We start from the raw sequence: 15,095 nt of genomic DNA, 5'->3' as shown, positions 1-15,095 counted from the left end.
CTGATGCAGCACTCTATCACTCTCCTTCTTGGTAAAATAGCCCTTACACAGCCTGGAGGTGTGTTGGGTCATTGTCCTGTTGAAAAACAAATGATAGTCCCACTAAGCCCAAACCAGATGGGATGGCGTATTGCTGCAGAATGCTGTGGTAGCCATGCTGGTTAAGTGTGCCTTGAATTCTAAATAAATCACAGACAGTGTCACCAGCAATGCACCCCCACACCATAACATCTCCTCCTCCATGCTTTACGGTGGGAAATACACATGCGGAGATCATCCGTTCACCCACACCGCATCTCACAAAGACACGGCGGTTGGAACCAAAAATCTCCAATTTGGACTCTAGACCAAAGGACACATTTCAACTGGTTTAATGTCCATTGCTTGTGTTTCTTGGCCAAAGCAGGTCTCTTCTTATTGGTGTCCTGAGTAGTGGTTTATTTGCAGCAATTCGACCATGAAGGCCTGATTCACACAGTCCCCTCTGAACAGTTGATGTGTCTGTGACTTGAACTCTGTGAAGCATTTATTTGGGATGCAATTTCTGAGGCTGGTAACTCTAATGAACTTATCCTCTGCAGCAGAGGTAACTCTGGGTCTTCCATTCCTGTGGCGGTCCTCATGAGAGCCAGTTTCATCATAGCGCTTGATGGTTTTTGCGACTGCACTTGAAGAAAGTTTCAAAGTTCTTGAAATGTTCCGTATTGACTGACCATGTCTTAAAGTAATGATGGACTGTCGTTTCTCTTTGCTTATTTGAGCTGTAATTGCCATTAAATGGACTTGTTTGGACTTTTTGGTTACTAAATGATTCCATATGTGTTAATTCTCTCTACTACTCTCTCCTCTTCCATCCTATCATCTCTTCCCTCTGCTCAATCTTTCTCCCTCCAATCTCCTGATTCTGCCTCCTCAACCCTCCTCTCCTCCCTTTCTGCATCCTTTGACTCTCTATGTCCCCTATCCTCCCGGCCGGCTCGGTCCTCCCCTCCTGCTCCGTGGCTTGACGACTCATTGCGAGCTCACAGAACAGGGCTCCGGGCAGCCGAGCGGAAATTGAGGAAAACTAGACTCCCTGCGGACCTGGCATCTTTTCACTCCCTCCTCTCTACATTTTCTTCCTCTGTTTCTGCTGCTAAAGCCACTTACTACCACTCTAAATCCCAAGCATCTGCCTCTAACCCTAGGAAGCTATTTGCCACCTTCTCCTCCCTGCTGAATCCTCCTCCCCCTCCCCCCCTCCTCCCTCTCTGTGGATGACTTCGTCAACCATTTTGAAAAGAAGGTTGACGACATCCGATCCTCGTTTGTTAAGTCAAATGACACTGCTGGTCCTGCTCACACTGCCCTACCCTATGCTTTGACTTCTTTCTCCCTTCTCTCTCCAGATGAAATCTTGTGACTTGTGACGGCCGGCCGCCCAACAACCTGCCCGCTTGACCCTATCCCCTCCTCTCTTCTCCAGACCATTTCTGGAGACCTTCTCCCTTACCTCACCTCGCTCATCAACTCATCCTTGACCGCTGGCTATGTCCCTTCCGTCTTCAAGAGAGCGAGAGTTGCACACCTTCTCAAAAAACCTACACTCGATCCCTCCGATGTCAACTACAGACCAGTATCCCTTCTTTCTTTTCTCTCCAAAACTCTTGAGCGTGCCGTCTTTAGCCAACTCTCTTGCTATCTCTCTCAGAATGACCTTCTTGATCCAAACCAGTCAGGTTTCAAGACTGGTCATTCAACTGAGACTGCTCTTCTCTGTGTCACGGAGGCTCTCCGCACTGCTAAAGCTAACTCTCTCTCCTCTGCTCTTGTCCTTCTAGACCTGTCTGCTGCCTTTGATACTGTGAACCATCAGATCCTCCTCTCCACCCTCTCCGAGTTGGGCATCTCCGGCGCGGCTCACTCTTGGATTGCGTCCTACCTGACAGGTCGCTCCTACCAAGTGGCGTGGCGAGAATCTGTCTCCGCACCACGTGCTCTCACCACTGGTGTCCCCCAGGGCTCAGTTCTAGGCCCTCTCCTATTCTCGCTATACACCAAGTCACTTGGCTCTGTCATATCCTCACATGGCCTCTCCTATCATTGCTACGCAGACGACACACAACTAATCTTCTCCTTTCCCCCTTTTGATAACCAGGTGGCGAATCGCATCTCTGCATGTCTGGCAGACATATCAGTGTGGATGACGGATCACCACCTCAAGCTGAACCTCGGCAAGACGGAGCTGCTCCTCCTCCCGGGGAAGGACTGCCCGTTCCATGATCTCGCCATCACGGTTGACAACTCCGTTATGTCCTCCTCCCAGAGTGCAAAGAGCCTTGGCGTGACCCTGGACAACACCCTGTCGTTTTCCGCTAACATCAAGGCGGTGACCCGATCCTGTTGGTTCATGCTCTAAATCATTCGGAGAGTACGACCCTGCCTTACACAGGAATCGGCACAGGTCCTAATTCAAATGAGGGCATTGCGTTCATCCACCTCTGGCCTGCTGGCCCCCCTACCTCTGCGGAAGCACAGTTCCCGCTCAGCCCAGTCAAAACTGTTCGCTGCTCTGGCACCCCAATGGTGGAACAAGCTCCCTCACGACGCCAGGACAGCGGAGTCACTCACCACCTTCCGGAGACACTTGAAACCCCACCTCTTTAAGGAATACCTGGGATAGGATAAAGTAATCCTTCTACCCCCCCTTACCCCACCCCCCAAAAATTAAAAATTAAATATTGTTAAGTGGTTATCCCACTGGCTATAAGGTGAATGCACCAATTTGTAAGTCGCTCTGGATAAGAGCGTCTGCTAAATGACGTAAATGTAAAATTTCATAGTTTTGATGTCTTCACTATTATTTTACAATGTAGAAAATAGTAAAAATAAAGAATAACCCTTGAATGAGTAGGTGTTCTAAAACTTTTGACTGGTAGTGTAGTCCTGTGGACTGTGAGAAACACCAAACACACATCCCTGGCCTTCCACATCCGCTAACACAACACAGATAAGAAGAGAAGAGCAACTATGCTTAAGAGAAAGGGAACTTTAAAACCTTTGGGAATCTAAGTGAGAGGGGAAGCGGATCCCCTTTGGCAGCACTGGGCAAAAGTAGTTAAAGGAACAGATGTCACATCTAACCATGGTATGATATGTTACCTCTTTTGAACCCAACTGTTGCTAAGTTGCTATTGATTGATATGGATATTTATTTTATTTGTAGGGATTTCCAGTCCAGTCTTTTTTTATAAGCACGGGGCATCAGCCAGCTCCGTCACACTTTGCATTGTAAACACGGTATCACCATGAAAATGTCACAAGCACTGAAATGTCTTCCCAAACGTTAAATGTAAAGGTCATTTCAAACTAAGTGTAAATGTTATAGTTCAACATCTAATAAAAATGTATTTACAGTTTGCAACAGTAAAATAAATAAGATTGAATAACAAAGCAGATAGAAATGGTAAATGGTTTACAATATCTAAAATGTACAGCAGCTTTGGCTACCAAGTTCATTTGCCAAAAACACATCTCATTAACTCAAACTATAGTTTAGTATTAATAAATAAAGCTATGTGAAAAAATAAATAAGGAACTCTTCTGTCCACTACTTTTATCTACCTTTTTTACACATAGGAAAAACAAAAACCTTTTACAAGTCGCCTCTTCCCTTCATTTAAACCACATGGTTGTGATTCAAACAGACCCAAATCTACTGAATTACTTTTCAAACTCTTCAATAGAAATCTATATTTGTCTCTACCCAGTTTTGGCATCACAAAGGTCTTTGTATCGAGAGACTGGCAATGTAACTACGAAATCGGATCCAAAGATTTCCTATTAAACCCCAGTCTGTTTTGTAATGCTCTAAAGCACAGCTATTTAACTTGTTTGATCAGATTGTTAATAAGCCTAGACTTTGCTGCAACAGTATATTTACTTGAGTGGTTCATCATCTCCATGTGCTAAATATGCCTATCGAATCCCTGATTAGGCCTTTATCCTGCCAGGAATCTCACCCACAGCTTTTTAAAACACTGGATCCTAACAGAAGTGCTACATTTTATGAACATGCACTGATGTTGTAATGTACAATTTTAAAAATTTCATAGCAGAGTCTCCTTGAGACCCTTGCCCCTGTTCACTGTAATATGTTATAAACTGGTGGAAATGGGGAGACCTTCAGTCAGGTTACCTGGGCATGGAATACATGGCACAACAGTTTAACTCTTCAAAATGCACCGAATTGGACTAGCATATGTCATTATAGGAGAAACAATGAATATGAAAAACATTAAGGCTATAAAATAAAGGCTACTAATGTATATGTTAACATTCTCTGGAAACAGTAGCTCATGTTTACGCACGGCTGTAAATTAAGTTATATAAGTGAGGCTATTGTATGTTGACATTGAGTCACTCCAGAAAGTCTGGCACTGCTTCTGAAGTTTCCTGTAACGAGTCCTCTTATCTGCAAACTATAAAATAACAGTCTGGATTAGTATTAATCCACCTAATCTTGAAGTCCATTCCCATTTCTAGATTAAGCCCAGCCAATGGGATAATTTCTTCTGAAGGAAATCATACTAAGAGTTATTGAGTAGAGAAGGAGGAAGGACCCTCCTGTATTACAGACAGACACACTGGCTTCATGGCTGAGGCAGAATATATTCACTCATACTGTTTTCCCTCTCCAGGGTGGTTGGTTGTTTTCTGAATTGTATGACTTTGGTCATCACCTTTGAGGCAGACAGAAACCACTACAGTAAGTGGAAAGAGAAGAGTCATTCCTTTGCATCGATGGGGAATGTTTAGTCTGACATTTACAATGTTTTAATCTTGCCACCATGGAGACTTCCATAACAAAAACGAGACGTGATCAAGAAAAACACTACAACTATTACATATAGAAATATATATTTTTTAAAAAGCTAAGATGGAAACCACACGTTCTAAAGCAGAAGTTTGGGTCTCTTTTTTTCTTGGGCCATAGAGTCTGCTGGGTTCTGATGCTGCTCAAAGTCATTGACTGGGGAGAGGAGCGAGTCATGGAACTAGCCATTAATCTGTTCATCGATTTACCCTCCCATCCAATTTTGATTATAACTGGAAGACAAGCTAAATTGGCATCACTAAAACAATTGTTGATGAATTGAGTGCTGCGCTGCGGCACATAGAAAACAGCAAACTAGAGACCCTCTACACTAGAACCCAAACCCCTGTCCTAAAGCTGTTATATTCCTCCTATTAGTTTCATGTTCCAGTTCCAGAGGAGGTGAGAAGCGATGATGATCATGTTCACATTTCAGAGCTCTCTCTGGCTGAGTAGTAGCCTCTCTGGCTGGCTGTCACTGTCTGTGGTGAACTGTATGGCAAAGTCCCATAATGGCCACATCCTCCTGCCTCCCCAGTCTCTCCTCACTGTACCAGCAGTATGATAAAGCAACAGGAAGTTACATTGTTTTGTCTTTCGTTGTGGATCCTCAGTTTTACTGCCAGAGGGAGAGAGAGAGAGAGAGAAGGAGAAGTGGGGGATCCAAGGCGTGTGTGTGTCTTTACAGTACAATGTATTGTTTGTGGATCGATCACCATGGGAATGTGAGAAAGAGAGAAGAGGAAGTGCTTGGTAGCCCTTTGGGCGACGTAGAGTTTGGGGGTCTGGTGAAGGGGGGTTGGTGTTTAGGGGGAGGAGGGTCTAGCGCTGCCCCCTGCCCTGGCCCATACTCAGCTTGGCCCGGGGGATGCTCATCCTCTCCCCACATGGTGAGCTCATCTCTGGGGAGAAGTTGATGCCACAGTCATTCTTCACGCTCTGGAACTTGTTCTCCTTTGAAGGTTCCATGTACACCACCGAGTTCTTATTCACATGCTTCTTCAGGATCACAGTCTAGGAAAGGAGGAAAGGAAAAATTCCCAGGGTTTTAAATATCAATTATCTTACTTTCACACAACAGGTCTTGTCAGCTATTTATCGTGTCTAGTTAGGACGGGAGAGACTTTTTCGGAAAGTATGTGACGAATTACAATTTTCTGTGCCACTCCAGTCTCATTTCATGGGGGTGTTGTAAAACGATCACATTTTATGATAAACTTGACACAGTTCAAAGTGCTCCTTCAGAATTAAGTGCTGGAAAAATACATTAATCTCTACTTTATGACACCCTGAACATGGGTTGTAGCAGGAGCTGGAAGATCAAGGAAAACCCACGACCCACCCACAGATTAGATCCTAAAACAACGGCCCACCCGCCCTGCTATGGTGCTATGATTTAGCACCACAGGGGTCTAAGTTTGGGCAGCAACCCCATACACACACAGCAAAAAAATGAAGTAATTTCATTGGTTCTATCGGGCAGAATCATGAGGCATGTCTGTGCTGGGTTGCAATTCATTTGTGAATAGTATTTTTCTGCACGCTGTGCATACAGTACGTGGCCTAATGAGCTGCTTTACCCACAATGCCTCACCTTCTTGGGGGCGCTGTAGCAGGACATCTGCACCCACTTCTTCTTCTTGTTAATGAGGAGTGCCACGATGAGGAAGATGACGATGGCCAGGAGGAGACCGGCCAGTATCCAGACAGCTGATTGGTAGATGAGAGCCATCTCAGTTTGACTGGGGAAGTTCTCTCGCAGGCTGTTCCCATCTGCAGGGAGAATCAATATCAGCTCTCCCCCACAGACTAGACTACATATACTGCTGTCACTCGGGCCAATATTTCCATTACATTATTCCCCTTCTAATCAATTTAAATGAAAACCATTTTCCCTGGCCAATACGTTAGATACAGTCTCCAGATGAATGTGTGTCAGTGTGCATTTAGCTAATTCGTCAAATCATCCCTATTGTCCCACAACAATGTAAACATCCTCAACCGGCTGGCTGGGAAAGTATGGACGATGATACCAAGTCACAGGGCTGAAGCAGTTGTTACCAATCAGTTCAATATCATTTAACCATCTCTGTGGGCCATAGGAGGAGTGAGTGAGTGAAAGAGAGAAATAGTGAAAGAGAGAGAGGGTGAGATAGAAGGAAAGAGAGATGGACAGACAGACAGATGGACGGACATACAGACAGAAAGTACCTGTAGCAGCAATGATAGGAGGCAAAGTGACAGTGGTGATCCAGACTGTGTTGTCCACTGTGGTAGTAGCCCTGGTCTTGGGGGCCTTGGTCGACACCATCATTGGAACGGAAGTTGTTGTCATTTCTGTAAACCAAAGAGGAAAATCACAAATAAGTCACACAGCTACCCACTTACGTAATGTCAAACACACTTGAACTAAAAACAAATCCCACATAGATCAATGTAACAGAAGGTTATGGTTGGGTGGAGTGTCTGTAGATAAGATGTGTTTTACGGGATGTGTTCCCTAAGCTCCCTTTGTCAAGAGTCTTATGTAAAAGTGCTGTTTTCCACCGAGCAAATACCCAAAACAAAGCTGAGATGAAATGGCTACAAATCACAGGGAACAATGCAGGCCTGTGCCAAGGTTTTCCTCTATAGGAAAAGCTGACATGGAGCTTTGCCTTCCTATGCCGGCATTGAGAGTGGCAGGCCGGCTCAGCCGGAGACAGGAAACACGTGTGAATGTGCGGATGCTTGGGGAATGTTTTCGCTCTGAGTGGGTTGTGTCACATGGAATGTTGCTGTGAGTAACCGTGTTTGCCCATGCAGCGCCAGCAAAACTGGCACTCAGAACGCGACTCACACACGCTTGCTTTATTCTAGCTAACCCAAAAAGTTTGAAAACTGTTCCTCCCTTCCTACAAGTTACACCATGAATAATAAGGTTCTCAATAACAAGCTGTACCTTGTCCCAAAGGAATAACTTGTTTTAATGCATGTTTAATATGGGATTTTGCCCCAAGTCCCAGTGTTTTCACAAGACACAAATATACTACACACCAGAATTATAGTGGACATCATTAGAGAGGCTAACAAGGCAGTGTGCTCTGACCCAGCTAGACATTCCCAGGAGTTCAGTTCCTTCGGATAGACTCACTCTCACACACACACAAACTCACTTACCCAGACAGTGAGGGCAGCACTGGCCTTTGCGCAGGACGGGCACCCTGCAGTTGGCAGGCGGGCAGCGCTGGGAGAAACACTGAATGGTTCCATTGTTGCAGGAGCAGCTGGTGCAGGCGTTGGCCTTCCAGGTGTCCCCAGCCAACAGCACATCTCCCTCGCTGGAAATACAGTACTCCTGCTCACTGGTGCTCACCGGGAGCAGGGGACCCTGCTTGTCCTCTGTGGACGGAGGGATGGAGAGAGAGGCACACCAAGGGTTAACTTTATCACAGATCCTCCCCTGGCTCCCAGGCTAACCCCGGCAGTATAACATGTTAATCCAGAGCGGTTATTAGGACTGTACGCCTGTGTTTGCAATAAGATGGTTTTACTGTATAGTAAACACTAGCAGGAGGCTAGCTGGTGAATAGGGAACACATGGCTGCTGTGCTGTCCTGTGTGTCAGTTAAATTTCAGGCTTATCTTTGTGTCTCATAGCCCCAGGCCCATAGATCAATGGCCTTTCTGTGACCAAAGCATTAGTTAGACTGTACACATCTCAACACTACTGTAAATCAAATAACATTTTATTAATCACATGCTTTGTAAACAACAGGTGTAGACTAACAGTGAAATGCTTACTTACGGGCCCTTCCCAACAATGCAGAGAAAGAAAATAGAGAAATAATAGAAAAGTAAAACACGTAATAATAAATACACAATGAGTAACGATAACTTGGCTATATACACGTGGTACCAGTACCGAGTCGATGTGCAGGGGTACGAGTTCATTGAGGTAGATATGTTCATATAACTAGGAATAAAGTGACAAGGCAACAAGATAGATAATAAACAGTAGCAGCAGCATATGTGATGAGTTAGTGCAAAAAGGGTAAATGCAGATAGTCTGGGTAGCTATTTGGTTAACTATTTAACTAATTATTTAGCAGTCTTATGGCTTGGGGGTAGAAGCTGTTCAGGGTCCTGTTGGTTCCAGATTTTGACTTGGGTGGCTGGAGTCTTTGAAAATGTTTTGTGCCTTCCTCTGAAACCGCCTGGTATAGAGGTCCTGGATGGCAGGTAGCATGGCCCCAGTGATGTACTGGGGCGTACACACTACCCTCTGTAGCATCTTGAGGTCAGATGCCAAGCAGTGGCCATACTAGGGGGTGATGCAGCCAGTTAAGATGCTCTCAATGGTGCAACTGTAGAACTTTTTGAGGATCTGTGGGCCCATGCCAAATCTTTTCAGCCTCCTGCCACCCACGACTGTGTTGGTGTGTGTGGACCATGATAGATCCTTAGTGATGTGGACACCGAGGAATTTGAAGATCTCAACCCGCTCCAATCCGCTTGGCCCTCCGTTTCCTGTAGTCCATGATCAGCTCTTTTGTCTTGCTGACGTTGAGGGAGAGATTGTTGTCCTGGCACCACACTGCAAGGTCTCTGACCTCCTCCCTATAGGCTGTCTCATCATCGTTGTGCGCATCCACGCAGTCGTGGGTGAACAGGCAGTACAGAAGTGACTGAGCACGCACCCGTGTGGGCCCACCGTGTTGAGGGTCAGCATGGCGGATGTGTTGTTGCCTACCCTCACCACCTGGGGGAGGCCCATCAGAAAGTCCAGGATCCAGTTGCAGAGGGAGGTGTTCAGTCCCAAGGTCCTTAGCTTAGGGATGAGCTTGGAGGGAACTATGGTGTTGAACGCTGAGCTTTAGTCAATTAACAGTATTCTCACATAGGCGTTCCTCTTGTCCTGTGGGAGAGGGCAGTGTGGAGTGCAATAGAGACTGTGCCATCTGTGGATCTGTTGGGGCGGTATGCTAATTGGATTGGGTCCAGGGTATCTGGGATGATGGTGTTGATGACAAGCCTTTCAAAGCATTTCATGGCTACAGATGTGAGTGCTATGGGGCGATAATCATTTAGACAGGTTACTTTGGCGTTGGGCACAGGGACTATGGTGGTCTGCTTGAAACATGTACAGTAGGTATTACAGACTGGGTCAGAGAGAGGTTGAAATTGTCTGTGAAGACACTTGCCAGCTGGTCAGCGCATGCTCTGAGTATGCATCCTGGTAGTTCATCTGGGCCTGCGGCCTTGTGAATGTTAACCTGTTTAAAGGTCTTACTCACATCGGCTACAGAGAGCGTGCAGCTACTGATTTCATGCATGGTTCAGTGTTGCTTGCCTCGAAGCGAGCATAGAAGACATTTCGCTTGGGTAGCTCGCGGCTAGGTTTCCATTTGTAATTTGTGATAGTTTGCAAGCTCTGCCACATCCAACAAGTGTCAGAGGCGGCGTAGTAGGATTCGGTCTTAGTCCTGTATTGACGCTTTTCCTGTTTGATGGCTCGTCGGAGGTCATAGCAGGATTTCTTATAAGCGTCCGGATTAGTGTCCCGGTCCTTGAAATCGGCAGCTCTAGCCTTTAGCTCAGTGCGGATGTTGCCTGTAATCAATTTATTCTGGTTGGGATATGTACATATGGTCACTGTTGGGACGACGTCGTCGATGCACTTATTAATGAAGCCGGTGATTGATGTGGTAAACTCCTCAATGCCATCGGATGTATTCCGGAACATATTCCAGTCTGTGCTAGCTTAACAGCCACTTCCGTATTGGGTGCGTCACTGGTACTTCCTGTTTGAGTTGTTGCTTGTAAGCAGGAATCAGGAGGATATATCATGAACAAAACTATAAATGCAACATGCAACAATTTCAAAGATTTTACTGCGTTACAGTTCATAGAAGGAAATCAGTCAATTGAAATACATTCATTAGTTATCTATAGTTATCTATTATCTATGGATTTCACATGACTGGGCAGGGGCGTAGCCATGGGTGGGCCTAGGAGGGCATAGGCCCACCCACTTGGGGGCCAGGCCCACCCACTGGGAAACCAGGCCCAGTTAATCAGAATGACTTTTTACACCACAAAAGGGCTTTATTACGGACAGAAATACTCCTCAGCACCCCCCCCCTCCTCAGATGATCCTGCAGGTGAAGAAGCCGGATGTGGAGGTCCTTGGCTGGCGTGGTTACACGTGGCCTGTGGTTGTGAAGGCAGTTGGATGTACTGCCAAATTCTCTAACATTATGTTGGAGGCGGCTTAAGGTATTGAAATTAACATAAAATTATCTGGCAACAACTCTGTTGGACATTCTTGCAGTCAGCATGCCAATTGCACGCTCCCTCAAAACCTGAGACATCTGTGGCATTGTGTTGTGTGACAAAACTGCACATTTTAGAGTGGCCTTTTATTGTCCCCAGCACATGTTGCGTTTATATTTTTGTTCAGTATAGTTATGGTCAGATTTGCCAAATGGAGAGGGAGGGAGAGCTTTGTATGCATTTCTATATGTGGAGTAAAGGTGATCTAGAGTTTTGTCGCTTCTAGTTGCACAGGTGACATGCTGGTAGAAACGATTTCAGTTTTCCTGCATTAAATTCACCGGCCACTAGGAGTGCCGCCTCTGGATGAGTATTTTCTTGTGCGATTATGGCCCTATACAGCTTGTTGAGTGCGGTCTTAGTGCCAGCATCGGTTGATAGTGGTTAATAGACGGCTACTAAAAATATTGATGAAAACTCTCTTGGTAAATAGTATGGTCTCTTTCTCTTCCGAGTCTCGGGGATTAGGGTCTGGGGCGAGCAGTATGTCCAGCGCCACCAACTTGTTGAAGTAGAAATCTTCATCCAAATCGACATTAGTGATCGCTGTTCTGATGTTCAGAAGCTCTTTACGGTCATAGGAAACAATGGCGGAAACATTATACAAAAAAAAAACACTCAAAATATAGCAGAATTAGTCAGGAGGGGTGGGGGTGGTGGTGGGGGAGGAGTGAGGGGCGGGGGGAGGTGGTGGTGGTGTGGGGAGGTAGTGGTGGTGGGGGGGATAGTGGCCTACTTGGTCCAACTCTGTTCTTCTCAGCAGGTGGTGGGGTCATGTGACCTGAATAGGGTTGCAAAATTCTGGGAACTTCAATAAATTCCCTGGTTTTCAAGAAATCCTGGTTGGAGGATTCCAGATTTTCCCTCCTGATTCCGGGATCTTCCAAAAGGGAATTTGTTGAAAGTTCCTGGAATTTTGCAACCCTAGACCTGACCAGGAGAAACTAGTTATAGGCTATAACTAGGGCCTAGAGTTTTTCCTAGTCATATCACATTGCCATGAAAAATCCCGTACGACTAGCGGAAACAGACAGGCTTGTCCACATGTGTTCCTGTCTGGAGAATATATCCCCATGTAAACCCAGCCGGTTTGGTCTGGTTTCTTTATAAGCCTGTGTGTACTGACATTTAACTGTCGGACAGAGTGCAACATGCACCAAGACAAGGCAAGGCCCTCAATCCACCACCACATACTGCGGATAATGGCTCCAGATCAAATGTATCCTACTCTTACCGACCACAAACTGACATTCCCTTCTGGAGTTATTCCTGGATGTAAGTGCTTTTGATATTATCTGAAATTGCTCTTGTCAAGGCTAATACGATGATGGAGTTCTACATTTACAGAGAAGAAAATTGCTTGGTATTAGATGTTTCCTAGTAAAGCAGCCTATGACAGATGCGGGGGATGTAAGGTACTGTACCTGGGCAGACATGGCAACAGGTGTCCGTGTTCCTGGTTGGGGCCTGACACACAGCAGGGGGACACACTTCAGTGTCGCACAGGACGCGGCCCTTCCTGCAGGTGCAGCGTGTACACTCGTCCAGGTTCCAGGTCTCTCCCTCCACATAGAGTTCCCCCCCAGGGGCTCGACACACCACCAGGTCCATGCCCTCTGGCTGACCACTGCCTGACTCATCTGGACAGAACACACAGGTTAGGAGAGGCAGATAACAGTAACACAACAACACATGAAAGACTACAAAGAATAAGGTTCACATCTTACTAGAACTAAGCTTGGTAGTTACACAACAATTTGTGTTTGGACATAGTTTCCTCTAGTCTAGTACAACAGTACAGATAAAATATTTGACTCTGCAATAGGGTTGACATCTTTAAGGAGTTAGTCTGTTATCATTACTCTACTGAAAGTTGTAGACATTCTTTCACTCCTAAATATTTGAACAGTCCACTGAGTCACTCCCCTATAAATATCCCCAGTGACTCCGAGGGGTGTGGAGGAAAAGGCGTGGGTGTGTAACTGTGTATCAGTGTGTGTTGCTCTTTACAGAAACACAAAGTGTGAGTGTTCATGGAGCCTGAGGCCTGACTGATGGGACAGTAAGTGGACTGGGGCTCTAGGGTGTGAGCTCCTATGGGACTGTGAACTGCCAGACGTGTGTGTGTTGGTAGACCAAGCGACTCCAGACGAGACGTACCTTCACAAGTGGGGCAGCACTGGTCAGGCCTGACCACGGGGTTGGGACAACTGGGCACAGAGCAGGATATGAGCACACACATCTCTCTCCCAGCAAGGCAGTAGCAGTCTCGGCAGCCGTCATGCCAGCTCTCGCCCTCCTCATAGCGGTGCCTGTTGGAGGTCAGGCAGTAGCTGGGCATGGGGGCGGGGGCAGTGGTGCTTGGCAGGTGGCCACTCTCTGGGAAAAAAACATGAACACAGACAGACGTTAGGCAGGGAGGGAAACTGGTGACTTGAACCTGTGAGAAACCGTCAACAGGGATGTTTCAGGGCATGAGAAACGCTGGAGTGAATTCAAAGTGGAAATGTCATTAAGAAGAACAATTTACAATGTATAGTAAAGCTAGCCAATGTTATTGTCTTGGATCCATTAGAGGCTAACGAGAAAGCTCTGCTAACCATCCCTGGTTCCTCTCAGCTCCACCTTCACCAAGCACCATTATGTGATCTTCCTTTTAAAGGCTCTTTATTTCCCAATAATCAATTTACTGCTACACCACAAATAAATAACGTTTAATCATTTCCCTGAAGTTTTTGGCACCTGACCCAAAACTGAGGTCCTCTGTTTCTGTTGAGAGATAGGTTGAGGTTATAAATAACTGGCCCCCAAGTGAGATATAAACCCAGTGTGGCTGTTAAGTCTGGGGAGAACAGTGTTTTTGAATAGAACATAGTATTTCAGTGAATCGCATCATGTTTCCACATCCAGGGCAGATGTTTATGTGTCTCTTCTCTCTCAACACACTGTTATACACAGGGAAAAAGGTACAGTTCACAAAAAAGTTTCCTATCCGTAAATATTTTAACAGTCCACTGAGTAACTGATCCAACAGTCTCAAAATAAGGTAAACATCATGGGGTGCCACTGCACCGGAATCTTGCTGAGCAAGGAACCCCTAATATATTCCAAGCTAAAATATTTATAATATTACTGAAAAAATTTAATAAACACATACAAAATATATAAATAAGCCGTCCACAAACTTTCTTTAACTTGTGTGGTTGGTGAATGTAATCAGACATGCACACACAGGCCTCAGCTGGAGCTAAATAAAACATCCATTCATAACAGGCTTCACAGCTAAAGGTCCCAGCAAATCAAATCTGCTACATTTACGTCATTTAGCAGACGCTCTTATCCAGAGCGACTTACAGGAGCAATTAGGGTTAAGTGCCTTGCTCAAGGGCACATCAACAGATTTTTCACCTAGAGGCTCGGGGATTAGAACCAGCGACCTTTCGGTTACTGGCACAACGCTCTTAACCACTAAGCTACCTGCCGCCCTACATAGTGGGAGAAAGTCAACACACACATGGTCACACACACACACACACACACACACACACACACACACACACACACACACACACACACACACACACACACACACACACACACACACACACACACACACACACACACACACACACACACTTGAAACAGATAGACAGATGAGAAGCATACCTTTGCACATGCAGATGGAGCAGCCCTTCCTGTTCTGCCGGTAACCATCGCTGCAGTGCTTGTCACAGGTGAAGGGGGGACACTTGACACAGCGACACATCTCACAGCTGTGCTTATTCCTCCTTTGGGATAGATAGAGCACACAGATGTCTATCAGATGTGTAATGAGGGAGGGCGAAATAAGAATACCATTTTACATCTCAAATGGGGCATATTAAACGCATATTTGAATGAAAGCTCAATACCCAGTAGTCTTGTG

The 15,095-nt window shown here is 45.8% G+C and overlaps 1 protein-coding gene across 1 annotated transcript in view; it reads right to left on the bottom strand.

Moving 5' to 3' along the window:
* Positions 1-3,167: 3,167 nt before the first annotated feature.
* LOC311145348 (cysteine-rich motor neuron 1 protein-like) overlaps positions 3,168-15,095 on the bottom strand; it is a 33,440-nt gene continuing 21,512 nt past the window's right edge. Inside the window, exons 6-12 of the mRNA XM_084181574.1 lie at positions 14,837-14,958; positions 13,331-13,549; positions 12,595-12,810; positions 8,015-8,236; positions 7,067-7,192; positions 6,450-6,628; positions 3,168-5,869 (exon numbers count right to left, since the gene is read on the bottom strand). Coding sequence (XP_084037700.1) covers positions 5,678-5,869; positions 6,450-6,628; positions 7,067-7,192; positions 8,015-8,236; positions 12,595-12,810; positions 13,331-13,549; positions 14,837-14,958 — 1,276 coding nt within the window. The 3' untranslated portion in view covers positions 3,168-5,677. The remainder of the gene's footprint in view (positions 5,870-6,449; positions 6,629-7,066; positions 7,193-8,014; positions 8,237-12,594; positions 12,811-13,330; positions 13,550-14,836; positions 14,959-15,095) is intronic.

This window comes from Coregonus lavaretus (genome assembly GCF_964263955.1).
Source record: "Coregonus lavaretus genome assembly, chromosome: 18".
Classification (NCBI taxonomy): Eukaryota; Metazoa; Chordata; class Actinopteri; order Salmoniformes; family Salmonidae; genus Coregonus; species Coregonus lavaretus.
The sequence above is the reverse complement of the archived record's forward strand: the minus strand, read 5'-3'. Positions and strand labels throughout refer to the sequence as shown.